This window comes from Coffea arabica, chromosome 2c (assembly GCF_036785885.1).
Source record: "Coffea arabica cultivar ET-39 chromosome 2c, Coffea Arabica ET-39 HiFi, whole genome shotgun sequence".
Classification (NCBI taxonomy): domain Eukaryota; kingdom Viridiplantae; phylum Streptophyta; class Magnoliopsida; order Gentianales; family Rubiaceae; genus Coffea; species Coffea arabica.
In genome coordinates, this window is record NC_092312.1 from 72,911,415 (window position 1) to 72,926,708 (window position 15,294).

General features: G+C 34.7%; 1 protein-coding gene and 1 pseudogene across 1 annotated transcript; both read left to right on the plus strand.

Moving 5' to 3' along the window:
* The first annotated feature begins 219 nt into the window (after positions 1-219).
* Positions 220-5,692, plus strand: LOC113724653 (peroxidase 5-like; annotated as a pseudogene).
* Positions 5,693-10,363: 4,671 nt separating this feature from the next.
* Positions 10,364-14,617, plus strand: LOC113724654 (terpene synthase 10-like). The gene is made up of 7 exons (XM_027247536.2): positions 10,364-10,641; positions 10,737-11,004; positions 11,118-11,496; positions 12,251-12,469; positions 13,026-13,164; positions 13,256-13,504; positions 14,170-14,617. The coding sequence occupies exons 1-7, from the start codon at positions 10,396-10,398 to the stop codon at positions 14,467-14,469; spliced, it is 1,800 nt and encodes a 599-aa protein (XP_027103337.2). The 5' UTR covers positions 10,364-10,395; the 3' UTR covers positions 14,470-14,617.
* The last annotated feature ends 677 nt before the right edge of the window (positions 14,618-15,294 follow it).

Genomic DNA, 15,294 nt, shown 5'->3' on the forward strand with positions numbered 1-15,294 from the left:
ATGATAATTCAAGTTTTAAAATATCTCTCTTCATAAAACACGCGTCATTTAAAAAAAAAATTGTGTAACAAAGCATAGTATGGTTACGTGTAACAGAAGACCTCAAACCAATTAACTCACTAGGAATCATCAACAAAAAGTTGGGAATAAATTTGAGGAGATTGATCCTTTATTCTGCCTCTATTATATCTCTTGCTGATTTCCTTTGATGTGTTGTCGATGAGCACAGCGAGTACTGTTTCATCAGCATCTTTGGAAGTTGGTTTCTACAGAAACAGTTGTCCGCCAACTGAACTGAGAGAATTGTGGAAGAAGCCGTAAAGAAAGCTGCGACACGGGACCCCAGTTTAGCTGCTGGTCTCATTAGATTGCATTTTCATGATTGTTTTGTAAGAGTAAGGTTCATAAACCATTTTGACTCTTTACTATTACAATCAAAGGTGGTAGATTGGAAAGATAGGGGTATACATTTCGTGATATATTACATATATACGATTTTTTTCTTTAAAAAAAAAAAAAAAAACTATCAGATCATGTTTGCCCTTTACAGTGTCACTTTGGCTCCCGCTGGACTTGCTCTAACCATATTCATATTCTTTTTCAGGACTGCAATGCTTCAGTCCTTATTGATTCAACACCCAATAATTCTGCTGAGAAGGATCAATTACTCAATTCATTGCTGCGCGGTTTTGAGGTGATTGATGAGGCAAAGCCTGAGATTGAAGCCGTGTGTCCTGAAACGGTATCGTGTGCTGACATCCTTGCCTTTGCTGCTCGTGACAGCGCCTTCCCAGTTGGCGGTTTTCACTATGCAGTGCCAGACTGCCAGCAGGCCGCCGCGACGGAACAATATCCCTCGTCAGCGAGCCCATGAAAAATCCCCATCTTTTTCTTCAATGTCACGCAACTAGTAGAAAACATTGCAAGAAAAGGGCTCTCTGTTGATGAAATGGTTGCACTCTCTGGAGCGCACTCGATCGGAATAACCCCATGTTCAAGAATCTGCAACCGTCTTTTTTCCACCCCCAAAGATATAGCATATCCTTCGCTGGATCCTAAATTTGCAAGAAGCTTAAGAAATGTGTGTCCTCCGCCGTCGAAATCCGGTGCTACAACGTTCGACGAACCTCAACTACTTCCACTTGACATTCGTACTCCAAATTTATTGGACAACCAGTACTACGTTGATTTAGTTAACAATCGTGGTCTGTTAACCTCAGACCAAACTTTAACGAGGGATCCAAAAACAGCAAAATTAGTACAAAAATATACAAAACATGGTCCAAAGTGGGTGAAGAAGTACATAGCTGCAATGGAACATATGGGCTCTATTGACGTTCTCACCGGCAACCAGGGAGAGATCAGGAAGAACTGCAGACAGAGTCGTAAATTAGGAATTAGCCTACGCTGCCATTTCAAACTTACACATTATTGGAACTTTTTATTTTTGTTTTTTTATTTTTGTTGAAATACCATATATACATGTTTGTTGGTACAGATGACTTTCTTTTTCTGAATTATTTCACTAAACCATGTATTCTCTTTGAACGTTTTCATTGGGAACAAACTCCCTTAAACCTTTAGCTGTTTATCTTTCCAAGAAAATTAACGAGATATATTAGTGCTCTCCTAGATCATGGCTGCCATTTAATCTACTTCATATTTACTCATTTCAGCTTTAATGTGGAAGAGTATCGATGTTCGCACAATAAGTCTAAATACTGCACATCTGTGTAGCTCCAACAAAAAAGAAAAAGAAAAAGACTATCAATTGCTCATTTGCTTGGATAGAAAATTCTTTTTGGAATAAGAAATTGATTAAAAATGGTGGTTGAGAAAAGAGAACAGTAATTAGAAAATGTATTCATGGTGTAATAAAAAAAAATTTTTGAAAAACATTGACGATGCAAACAAATCTATTGTGCATAAAACAAGGGGAAATTATATCAGTAAGCACAATACATGCAAGTTTCATTCAAACTGACATGAAAATTACATGTCTGTTATGTTAGCGCAGCTACGAAATAAATCGACAGTAACTATGAAAGAGAGCTTGTCATAAATCCCTTTCTTTTTGGTAAGAGTAAATCCCAAGTGATAGTGGGTCTAACCGATTTCAGATAATGCACAAATGATTTTCATTTATCTTAGGTTATACTCATAGTAACATATAAAAATGCAAAATTGTAAGTCAGATGAAAAATTAAAAATTTTGACATTTGGCAATTATTAATAATAGAAAGGAATTAATGTCCAACTATGATAACCTTGTATGAGAAATAAAATAGAAATTTTTGTCGACGTAGTGACATCGGATCCTTGTTCCAAACCTTAAAGATGCTAAATAATATTTTGATGAGTAACGGACGTAGAATACAATTTTGGGAGTAAGATATCAATCTGCAGTATCTAAGAAAACTAAGGGTGTGTAAAATCGAAAAATTTCGATTTACCGACCGAAGTCGAATTGAATTCGAAAATTCGAATTCGGTAATTCGGAATGAAAATCGGGATTTCGATTTCGAATTGGTCGAATTCGGTAACGAGATTTTTTAAATCGGAAATTCCGCTTTCGAATTCACAATTCGAAATCAGAATTCGGAATTCCTATTTCGATTTCAAATATATTTTTCATATATATATATATATATAATATAATATAACATTTATATTATAATAATAATTTTTATAGTCATGAATTTGGTGAAATCGGAATTCCTATTTCGATTTCAATTTCGTTTTCACACATATATATATAATATTTTTTATATATGTGTAATATAATATTTATATAATAATAATAATTTTTATATTCATGAATTCGGAACGAATTGGAATTCGGAATTAGTGAATTCGAAATCGAAATCGGTCAAAAATTCTGATACCAAAATTCTGAAAAATTTCGATTTCAAAGTTCTGAATTACCGATTTCGATTTTGATTCACACCCCTAAAGAAAACAAACCAGAAAGAAACAAAGAGTCTCCTAGTTATGTGTCTTCGTGGTGAAGTTTAATGTTCTTCGTATATCACCTGAAACAAATATAGATTATCTGATTTGAGTCTATTTACTTGTCATGTGTTTAGGTCATCCGTCTCGAGGGCTTTTAACACGAATGAAATTCCAGAGGTCAAAACGGTAGAAAAAACACGATGCAAATTACATAGCAAGACTTGTCCAACATTGTCAAGGCAGTATGTATCTCAAACATATAATAAATGTTATCTATACTGTATATATAAAGGGAAAGTATTGGGTTTAGTGTAAACTTATTTTGTCACTTTTAAAATTTTGAACTTTATCCTCACAATCACTGAATTATATCAGGGAGAGCATTGGATTAATTGGTGTAAATTTTGTTTGTCACTTTTTGAATTTTCAACCTTATCTTCGCAATCACTAAATTATATGTTTATCATCTAATTACATGTTGTCTATATTACCAATCAATGCAATCACAACTAATTTTACCCATAAACATTGTAATCACCAAGTTAATTAAAATTTTTATTCAAAAAACTTTCATAAGATCAAAGTTTTTTTATTTATGAAACCTTTATATTTCATAATTCTTCCATGATTGTTTCTAAATTGTGCACACATCGAATGTGCCCTTATCACTAGTTATAAATAAAATAAAAGACTAATTCTAGCCAACTAGCCTATGTAAAACGTATCATCCATGGCGATTAATTTTGCAACCTTGTCCTAAGTAGTCCTAAGTGGTGCACCACCCCACATTCCCTCTCTTAGGTTCTTAGTATATATCTCTTACGCATCTGTTTGTACTACTCTTTGTACAATCATTTTTACCGTCCATCAATTAACTAATTAATCATTCTCTTTAATTTTTGGCCCCTTGTAAACTGATAATTAATCCAGCTTTCTTAGCAACTTCTCCTACATTTCTCTCTGCTGATGGGCAACTTTTGTCCGTAGAAACCAATATGCAACTTCCAAAGATGCTGTTGAAACATTACTTGTGGCTAGAGACACAAGAACGAAAAGAAAATCACTTAATTAGATGAAGAAGGGATTCTTTTTCCACTTCTTGTACACTACAAAAAATTATTTCTTTCGTGACAAATTTTTCATGACAACCAACCTATTTGTTACAAAAACAATACTTTTTATGACAACCCGTCAGGCAAATGTCGTTCAGAAGGCAAACATGTTTTTCTATTTTTTTTCATTGTCAAGAGTTACTTTCCCCACATCAATTCGTCAGGAAAAGTTTTCATTCTCCCTCCATTTTTTTCCCACCAGTTTTTTCCCTGTTTTGGCCCCAAAAAAATTTAGAAGGAAATCAAACTTATGACATGGAAACCGGGAAACAAAGAAACATTTTTCCGTACCTCTTACTTTTGGAACAACAACCACAAAGAAACACTTTCTCCAAATCTGTAACTTGTCTTCATATCTCCAACAACAAAGAACAACAACGAACTCGAACTTGTCTTCATCTCTTTCAACAAGAGAGACAACACGATGGTCTAAGGTGATGTAAAAATCAAATAATCCTTCAATTTTGTCTTCAATTTTGTCTTGAATCAGTTCCTTTTCTCCAAATCACCCTTCAATTTTGTCCTTAATTGGTTCATTTTTTATTTTTATAGTGGGTATTTTATTCATCTCTCTCTTTCTCTGTTCGTCAAAACCCAGGAAGATGTTTAAATTCTTGTGCCCGGGGATATAATCAGTAGAAAACTTGTTGATATCATTCTTGCTGATGCTTGCTTGCTCGACAGAGATCCTTTGAAAATTGACCCGGTTGGTATCTTGTTTTGGTTGCTCCTCCTATTTCCAAGTCATCAATTTTTCAGCTCTGCTCAAGGTACTGAAAGTACAATAGTGGAATTGGCAGTCGGCTCTGACTGGTGAGTCAATTCAATTTTTCAGGTCTGACTATGGAATTTGCAATCAGCTCAATTTTTCAGTTTTGTTGCTTCGCTATTTAACAGAAAAGTTACAATTTTTAGCTTACCCTTTTGATGAAAGATCGATATTTCATGAAATGGCATTATTTTTTATACAATGCAGTTGTAGATTAAGAATATGTACTTAAATTACAATTAAGTTTCTAAATATTTCCTTGGGTTATATGTCCTGGTGCAAATATTGGTTATTGGATTAGAAGTGTGGTAATGTTGTTTGGATTTCACGGCCAAAAAAAGAGGAAATTTCGACTTGGTTAGTCAAAATGGGTGTACTATTGTCCAGTCTTTTTTATACGTATGTCTACATAGTTTGAACTACATTTGAGTGGCTTTTATATGAGGTAGTTGTATTTTGTTTTGGGTGAAGATAATAGATAAATTTCAGGTCAGCATGGAACACTGAAAGAAATTTTAAGACTGGCTATGGGGAAACCAGCAATGTGTTCTCAGTGGTTGCATCCTTGCTACTTACTGCAAGGATAGTCTTCGAACACTACTGACACTTTTTCCTATGCATCACCCATATAGAAAAAAATGAAGATGGCCCAGGATAATTTGGTGGTGGAGAAATCCCAGTGTTGCAATAAAAAATGGAGCATGTTAGTGACTTACCACGGCCTAAATCTCATTGCTTGAATTCAGCTTACTAACAGAGTTGAGATGTGAGAATTATGACAGCGATGCTAGTTGCTACTGTGATTATCTATACTGGATGTGCGACTTCAGATTCTGTTGTTCTTCCATTTCCAGATTAAAGGTGGAATGGCAGGGTTTACAGGACAAATTTCTGCTGTCATAATTCTTGGCATTATGTTGATGTGTCATAGTTCTTCTCATTTGCCCTGTAAATGCTCTTGAAAGTGAGATGGACAGGTAAAGATGTTTAAGCAGCAGTCTCTGGCTTCTTTTATAGTCTAAGCCTATTACAAATTGGAATTTTGTTGGATTTACAAGACATTTGACATACATCTAAGCTGGTTGCTAAAATAATAGTGAAGCCAGTCACACTGTTTCTTAGTTATTTAAATTGAGAAAAAGATGATTCTACCTGGATATTTCTACCTGAAAAAGATGATATTGCATTGTCATTAAAGTTTCCCCACAAGTTTCAATGTAGGACTTTTCTTGACAATCAAAAATTTAGTGACAAAGTTCAGGGTCTTTCCCGACAAAGGATCGTCAAGAATATAAGGTCTTTCCCTGACAATCAAATCATCACGATTACCTTTCCTAATGATGCGTCACAGAAAATAACACCTTTCTTGACGACAATTCCAATAGTTGTCAGGAAAACCTTTTGCCGACGGCGTATAGGTGACTAATCTTCTCTGACGACATTGGTGTCACGAAAACTTTTCCTGACAAAATACATATATTTTCCTGACAAATATTGTTGTCACTAGAAATCTTTTTTTTTGTAGACGTACTAGTCATATGTGCCCTGTGAAATAGGGGAAAAAATAGATTGGCCTGTGGAATTCCTGTTTTCTAGGGATGGCAACGGGGGCGGGCCTGTTTTTTAGGGATGGCAACGAGAGCGGACACCCGTGGGTGATCATTGGGGCAGGGGTTGGGGTGGGGCGGATGCAGGGTGGAATTTTTTCCCCCCGTTTAGAAACGGGGCGTGTACCCCCGCCCCGCCACCCATTATATGTACATAATTATATATATATATAATGATATTATCAATTATACTACTAATTATACATGTCTATTAATAAAAATTATTAATTATTTATACTAAATTTATTAATACATTTATGTTAAATTCCTAACTACACTTAATACAATAACACTTTTTTCTAAAAAAAACACAATAATAATTTAATGATTGTATTTGATCAAAAGTGAAAACTTGATTATTTTATTTATATTTATTTTATCATATTAGATTGTATTCAAATAACCTTTGTTCAATTATTTTTATGAGTTTCAATTGTGAAATTACAATGAATAATAATTTGGTGATGTGTTGATATTTTAATACTTGATTATTTGCTCAAATTTAATTATAATAAAATTTTTTTAACCCCACGGGTGCCCCCGGAGGGGAAGCGGGGTGGGGTGGGAGAAGCCGGAGGCGGGGGACGGGGCGGGGGTAGGGGGAATTAAATTGCAACGGGGCGAGGGTTGGGGGAGGTGCCCTCCGCCCCATTGCCACCCCTACTGTTTTTGCTATATAGCAAACTCATAATGATATATACTGAATATCATGTCATGTTAGTACAAGAAAACACGTCAAGCTATTGTTAAGAGGCATTCTAGGGTAGTGAATTAGACTTATTGAGTTCAAATTTTTTTATTTTTTTAGGTGTGTTAGTACAGCTTTATCAATTGGTTCCCACAATTTTTTTTTCCTTATAAGTTATGTCTCACTAGGAACCTAAATCGTTGTAAACGTTATTGGTCACAAATGGAAGGTAATCGTCAGTGATATATTCTTGGCTGTGATTCCTAAATCGATTACATGTGATCATGTTACCTATAGCTTAGATTCACTCTGACGAAGAGGTTCTATATTTGCAACTTGCAAGTGCAAATGTAGGGTAAATTAGGTTATGAGTTGAGTATTTCTTGTATAAAAAACAGTTTAATACTTACAAATGTATGCACTTGCTATATGAGCATGTGCATCTACAATTGTAGTGTGTTCGCTTATCTTTTGCTCTCCTGTAGCTATACGGTTCATCGTATAACACTCATATGTTTTAAAAACTTATATATAACACTCTCATGATTTATATTAAAATGTCATCATATGTTTTTCCATTAAACTAACCACCAATATTAAAAAGTCAATCAAAAACTAATAAATTTACAAATTCACTCTGATATATATATATATATATATCAATATTTTCAAGAAAATGAAACCCTAGGACTTAAACCTCCGGTGCAATCCTTGGTAGAGTGATCGATCCCTTTCTTTTTTGGGTCTACTGGAAGGGTTGAGGCCATATTACGTTGATACAAGTCTAGGCTCCTCATGTCAACTGGTGGTGCAGCAGCATTGAGTTTAGATTCCCCATTGCCAAGAAATCAGCACGCACACTGGTTGCCTTCTTTCCACTGTTGCTCAATCTGCATTTCCACTGTTGCTCCACAAAGCTCCTTATCTGGTTGTGATGTGGACTGTCGGGGGGCAGCAGCTTGGATAGAAGCTCCAAACTAGCTTTAGAATCAGTTACCAAAATGACCTTTCTAAATCCCACATCCCAGGCTGATTTAAGCCCATACTGTATATAGCCCATAATTCTGCACTAATGTTGCTAGTGGTTTCCCGGCCACTGGTCTCTCTAATTAATCCTCCTGCACCCGCTGCTCCCGGATTTCCACTACAATCTCCATCCACATTAATTTGTATCCATCCCTCAGGAGGCTACTGCCAGGCAAGTAATGTATTTGATCTCCTCCTTCTGGTTCTCTCCTTGCTGCCTCTCCCCTCTCCCCTGCCTTCTGTAACTGTTCTGCTTGGTAGGGTGGTCTTAATAATTATGCAAGCCGTCCGAATTGGGATTAAGAAAAATTTGATCGAGTTAAGTCCTGTCTATATGTTATTCGAGAGTATTACCCATGTCTGTAGCATTCAAATTTTGGGATTAAATAAAAATCCAGCACCATAGTTTAGAACAGTTAGCCAAAAATAGTAAAGAAAACGAGCACAATATTCAATTTCAAATCGGGAAGAAATATCTCTATCATCTTTTCGTGTAAATATGGAGATTTCATTCAGTCGGTTTTGGGGACATATATATATCTGCATATCTACATAATCTGGGGCCTGTAGACCAAATTAACACAAATAACCAAAGTTTATTAACACAAATAACCAACCTACCTCCTAGTGGACCAAATTAACACCAATAACAAAAGTTTATTTACACAAATAACCAACCTACCTGCTAGTGAGTCATCTTATCTGGGGCATCATTGGCGGATATAATAATAAAATTAAAAGGTTTCATTCAATCACTTTAGGAGGGTTTCTCAATATCTTTTGGTGAAAACAAGGGGTTTTATATATTTTAGTCACTTGGCCCGCCTTACTTCGAATAAATACAAATAACCGACCCACTTGCTATTTAGTACTCAACAATTTGTGTCATGATTCACACTAGTTTTAGGCGACATTATTCAATAGCTGCACCCAATCTGAGTCATGATTGTCATTGTATTCTAGAAACTTTGTGCAGAAAATTTACTGCTTGCAAGAACGAACTGATAAAATGCAATCAAATTTAGTAGGTGTGGAGATAGCGGTCGATTAATTGTTAGAACAAATATTGTGCTAGGACGATGGTAAAACTGAGGTAGACATAACATTATAATGAAATTTCTACTTATATCTACTTCGAGCAAGCAAGAAAAAAAAAAAAAAACCTCTATGTTTTTTACTAGGAGTGTGCAACTTCGGAAAAAAATCGATTTATCATTCTGAATTTTCAAAGTTGGGTTTTTCATTTTTGAAACATATGAATTGGGTTCGAATTCAGGATTATGTTTTGTCAAATCGAAAATTCCAATTTTGAATTCACAATGCAAAATCAGAAATCGAATACCTAATTCGATTTCAAATTCATGTGTGTTATATCTATTATATATATGTAATATAAATTTTATATTATATAATAATACATCTAACTATTAATTATATTATATAACAATACAATTATAAACTTATAGTATACAAAAGTTAGCATTTAGTTTAGCAAAACTCATATATAATTATAATATAAAAATTAGAATTCGGTGAAATAGGTTATTACCGAATTCCAAATTGAATTTAGAACAAATTCAAATGTTGAATTTGTGAAACCGAATATGAAATCGGTCGGATTTGCTAATGTTCAAATTTCTGAAAATTCCAAATTCAAAGTCCCGAATTATTGAATTCGATTTCGATGCATATCCCTATTCTTGACAAATCTCAAGAAAAAGAATGGAAAATGCCCGCAAGGTTACTGGTTGGGCATTGGCATCATGTGAAGCGGTAAAACAGGATACTAGCTCCCCATGGCTATGTGCCTCCTGCAGAGATTGGAGATTCTTGGGCCTTTCAAATTTCATACTGATAATTACGTGATCACTTGAGACTGATAATCCATAAACATGACAAGATGTTAAATGAAATGCACGTTTCCTATGAGATAAGTCTAGATTACTAAAGGGATAATTTAAATCTTCAATACGTGTCCTAAAATATAAGTCTAGATTATAGGAACCATGTCTGTAACTTCATCCAAATTAGACTACAGAGCTACACTAAAAGGGGTCTACCTCCTAAAACGTGATTCCTATTTTGGGACTAACCTTTAATAAACAATTCAAAGATTGCTTATTGTATTGACAAATATATAGGTTATGATGCTCCGTATAAATACCATCATGCAATCAACAATTTTACCATCACAAGAGTGTTAATAGAATTCACTTTGTAAGGAGAGTTCCTTTTCACTCGATGGCACAATTCACAACCTTGTTTTCCGAGAGACAACCAACTTTCCACTACAGTTTAGGGCATGGACTAACCTTCAAAACCAGCGCAATTTTAAGTACATCTTCATCCTGTAGTATTTCTCCTCCTGTGAAGACCCTTTTAGTCACTTCTAAGCTTGGGGAACAACAGCTATTGAGACGATCAGGAAATTACCAGCCTTCCACCTGGGATTTCTGCTACGTGGAATCACTATCAAATCAATATTCAGTAATCTCCTTGTCTAAAACTTTTAATCTGTTAGTAAAACTAAGGACTTTTTACTTGTTAATTGGTCATAAACGAAGATAATGTTCATAATGCAGGGAAAGAGGTACATAAATAGATGTCTTGTGCTGAAGGAGCAAGTGAAAATGATGCTGGACGAGGAGGTGGATCTGTTAATTCAGTTGAAGTTAATCGATGACCTACAAAGGCTTGGAATAGCTTACCACTTCCAGAACAAAATCCAGTCAATTTTGAGTGGAGTATACAAGGAAAATCACTTGGGAAATACTTCACGTGAAAAGGATTTATATGCAACAGCTCTGGAATTTAGACTCCTGAGACAACATGGTTTTGATGTCTCCCAAGGTTTGCATCAACTAAAATTTTTTTGGTTGCACAGATCTAGATCTACTTGTTCAAACAAAATTGTTCACTAATTGCAAAATATATAAGAAAATCATGCCTCGTCTTGGTTGTAGAGGTCTTCAATTGTTTCAAGAATGAGAAAGGAAATTTTAAGGCCAACCTTTGCGAAGACATCAAGGGAATGCTTCATTTGTATGAAGCTTCGTTCCTTCTAGTAGAAAGCGAAAGCACGTTGGAGATGGCTAGGGAATTCTCATCTGAATGTCTCGAGAACGTCCTCAATCATGAAGGGATCAGTGAAGAACTTATTCTCCTGGCGCAACATTCTCTGGAGCTTCCACTACACTGGAGAATGCAGCGCTTGGAGGCTAGGTGGTTCATAGACATGTATGAGAAGAGAGCTAATAGAAATCCTACTCTACTTGATCTTGCAAAAATAGACTTCAATCTTGTTCAAGCAACACATCAGGATGATCTCCAATATGCATCAAGGTAAGAGTTTAATTCCCATGGTCGTACCAGGCTGTTTGGAGACATTTGACCAACGAGGAAATCCAAAATTAAATGGGTTAACATCCCAGCAAGCAGTAACTGTCCTTAGATGACTAAATATGCTTTTCTGCACAACTTCTAAATTTTATAATATGGTTTTTTTTTTTACCTGTAATATGATAACTTCAACATTTTCATATGTTTAGTTACGGATGATCATTTTCGTCATTTTGACACTTTAATTCAAACTATGAGAGGATTATATATAACTTTTAACACTAGAGGGGGGTTATGTGAAAATCAGCTATAATACAAGGGCGTTAAGTATAATTTGCCCTTTTTTAGATCTGTAATATGAGAACTTTGCAGTTTTTTTTCTTCTTCTTATTTATTTTATAACATTATTTTAAGAAGTTAAATTTATTGAGCCTTATTTTGTGTGAATTTGGTTTCCATGTCCGCGTCTTTCTTGTTTTACTCTTTTTATCTTTTCATATAATTTTTTGTGATATGATGTTTTGTGAGATAAATACATAATTAAGGAATCTCTTAAAATTGTCTTTTCAAAAAATGTCTAATGACACGGACTCACTATTTGTTTCTCCGAATAATGTCTATCCAAATATGGCTGTTGCATTAATTAGAAAATAATCGATTTTTTTTTTCATGAGTGATTATTGCAAACGCAGGTTACACCATCAAGATTAATTTAAAGTGTAAGAAATAATTATAGCCTTGTTTTTCACTTGAACAGGTGGTGGCAGAGCACATGTCTAGCAGAAAATTTGGCCTTTGCAAGGGACAGATTGGTGGAAAATTTCTTTTGGACAGTAGGAGTTATCTTTGACCCGCAACAAGGGTATTGCCGTAGAATGTCAACAAGAGTCAATGCTTTGGTAACGACAATAGACGACGTATACGATGTTTATGGAACTTTGGATGAACTCGAACTTTTTACTGCTGCTGTTGAAAGGTTTTGCTGACAATTTTCAATATAAATTTGTGCTATAATTGATGATGTTGAATGAACAAGTTGCACAGCTTCTTGTCATTTTTTTCATGGGTAAAGTGTATCGGAGGTTACCAAACTGTTCAAACTTTCTATCTCAAACTATTTCTCGTGCTAAATGGTCCACTGATTCCCTAAAAATGCTTCATGCAAATCATTTTGTTGAATTTGATAGCTAAGTTAGATGAGAATCAGCCCATGTCAGAGGAGAGCAGAACAACAAAAATTGGACACAAAATATTGGACAGAGAATCTGCTCTCCATGTCAGAGGCATGCCTGTTCTGAAACAACAACATTATGGACATTTAATTTCTTGCAGAACTCACTAGCCCTAAATAGATTAGGAAGCTCGTCTGCTACTAAAATTTCCTAGATTTAATAAGATAATCTAGATGAAGTATTTTTAGGAGTTGAGTGAGCTATTTGACGTGAAAAATAGTGTAATGGCTAAATTAAAAATTCTAAAAAGTTTCAATGCACTTTGCCTTTTTTTTTTTTTTTTTTTTTTTAACATTTCAGATGGGATCTTGGCGTCATAGATCAACTTCCGAGCTACCTGAAATTATGTTACTTTGCACTTTACAACTCAATCAATGAAATGGCTTATGACGTTATGAAAGAGCAAGGCGTTCATGTCATTTCATACCTGAAAAATTCGGTGACTGTCTTTGCTTGAACTAATTTGCTTTTCTCTTTATGACTTGATCAATCTTCCCCTGAAATTGGCTGTACAATTTAAAATGTTTCAGTGGACAGATCTATGCAAAGCTTACTTGCAAGAGGCCAAATGGTACCACAGTGGTTATGTACCAACATTACAAGAGTACCTTGATAATGCATGGATTTCAATATCAGCTCCTGTGATACTTGTGCATGCTTATTTCTTCGTAAGCAACCCGATAACGAATGAAGCTCTGGAATGCTTAGACAGATATCACAACATAATTCGATGTTCAGCGATGATTTTGCGCCTTGCAGACGACTTGGGAACATCCACAGTAAGTTACCGTATTCAGTTTCAAAAGCTACAATTTCGTCCTTAAGAAATTTAGTCCTTAAGAAGTCCAATTCAAGGCTTAAAAAAGAAAAAAAAAAGGGAAGTCCAATTCAAAAAGCGAAATTCAGAGTATTAAAAACCAGAGTGACCTTCATAAAACGTCAACAGACTTTAAGCATAATTAGCACCTATTTTCATATGTACCTTGATGGTTTATGATTCACAGTATAATATTTCTTTTTTTTGTAACTCTGTTAAAGTTTTTGGGCTGTCGTAGTTAATTCAGTCCTTACAAATCCAATTCAAAAAGCAAATTTAGAGTATAATTAAAAGCCGCAGTGACCTTTATAAAAGGTCAACAAAATTTAATTAAGCACGATGGGGACATATATTTATATGTATTATTCGTCACATATATTATCAATTGAACCCTTTGTTATAAATTTGGGTCAATTTTGATAACCCTCTCTATTTTTGTATAATATCACGTGACCCTCCTAAGGCTACAGAGATTATTTCCTATCACATTTTTACTTTGCATAAAATCACATGAGGGTTTTGTGGATATTTTCAAACTTTAAAGGGATCATATAGTATTATGTAAAAGTATGAGAGGGACATGACATGCTCAATTCATACTATTATACTTCATACTTAACTGAGCAGGATGAGTTGCAAAGAGGTGATGTACCAAAATCAATCCAATGTTACATGAATGAAAGCGGTGCATCCGAAGAAGAGGCACGCGAACACACAAGATTCTTGATCGGTGAAGCATGGAAACAGATGAACAAAGAACGAGTTGCAGACTCACCATTCTCTCAAACGTTTATTGGAATGGCAATGAACCTTGGCAGGATGGCTCAGTGCATGTACCAGTACGGTGATGGTCATGGTAGTTCTAACTCCCAGACTAAAGATCGTATTCGAGCATTACTACTGGATCCTGTTGGTCTTTCATTTTAGTATGGCTTTTACTACTTTTGCTTTTGATCCTTGTTGATAATATATTACAGTATAGCATCTTATGATAGTTATTGATTAGTTTATTGTGATTGTTTATTGTAATTAAATCAAGTTGTTCACTTGATGTATACGAGACAATTAGCACAGATACAGGGGCTCCACTTAGAGATTTTAGGCTCTTTCACGTTGGATGGACTAAAATCCCTACAGTAACCTTCTCCTCTACATTCAGAAGATACATTTGATAGTATATTACCGTATATCATGATGGGAAAATTCTAGTAAGTGAATAAAAATTGATGGACTACAAAAAAATTTACACAGTGTCTGCCCTTTTAAACTAATTTAATGGGAAATTATTGATGATTATCATCTCCCAATCAAGATCAAGCCGCCCAAAAGAAGAATTTAGCTTCTTATCCGCTAACGGGATGATTAGAAATCTAGTTTACTATAGCACGGCCCCATTTTGTCCATATCTGGCTTTTTGATGGTTTTTTTCTTCGTTTCTTTTTCATTATTTCTCCTATTAGATGATTGTTCAAGTTTATTCAATTCATTTTTTTATGAAATTTTGGTTTATCAAGTAAGCAGTCCGCCAATTATATATCAGGTAGTGGGTACGTAAAACACACTTTATGTGTGTGCATATTTTAGAGCGAAGATATAAAATGAAAACAACGTGGTTTTAAGCTTTAAGTTTATAAATAATGAGGACAATGCGGTTTTAAGTTTTTAATTGTAACCATATTATGACAAGTTTGCCTTAATGATAAGGATAAAATTGGTAATCAAAAAAATGACATATTCTTTTAACACCATACC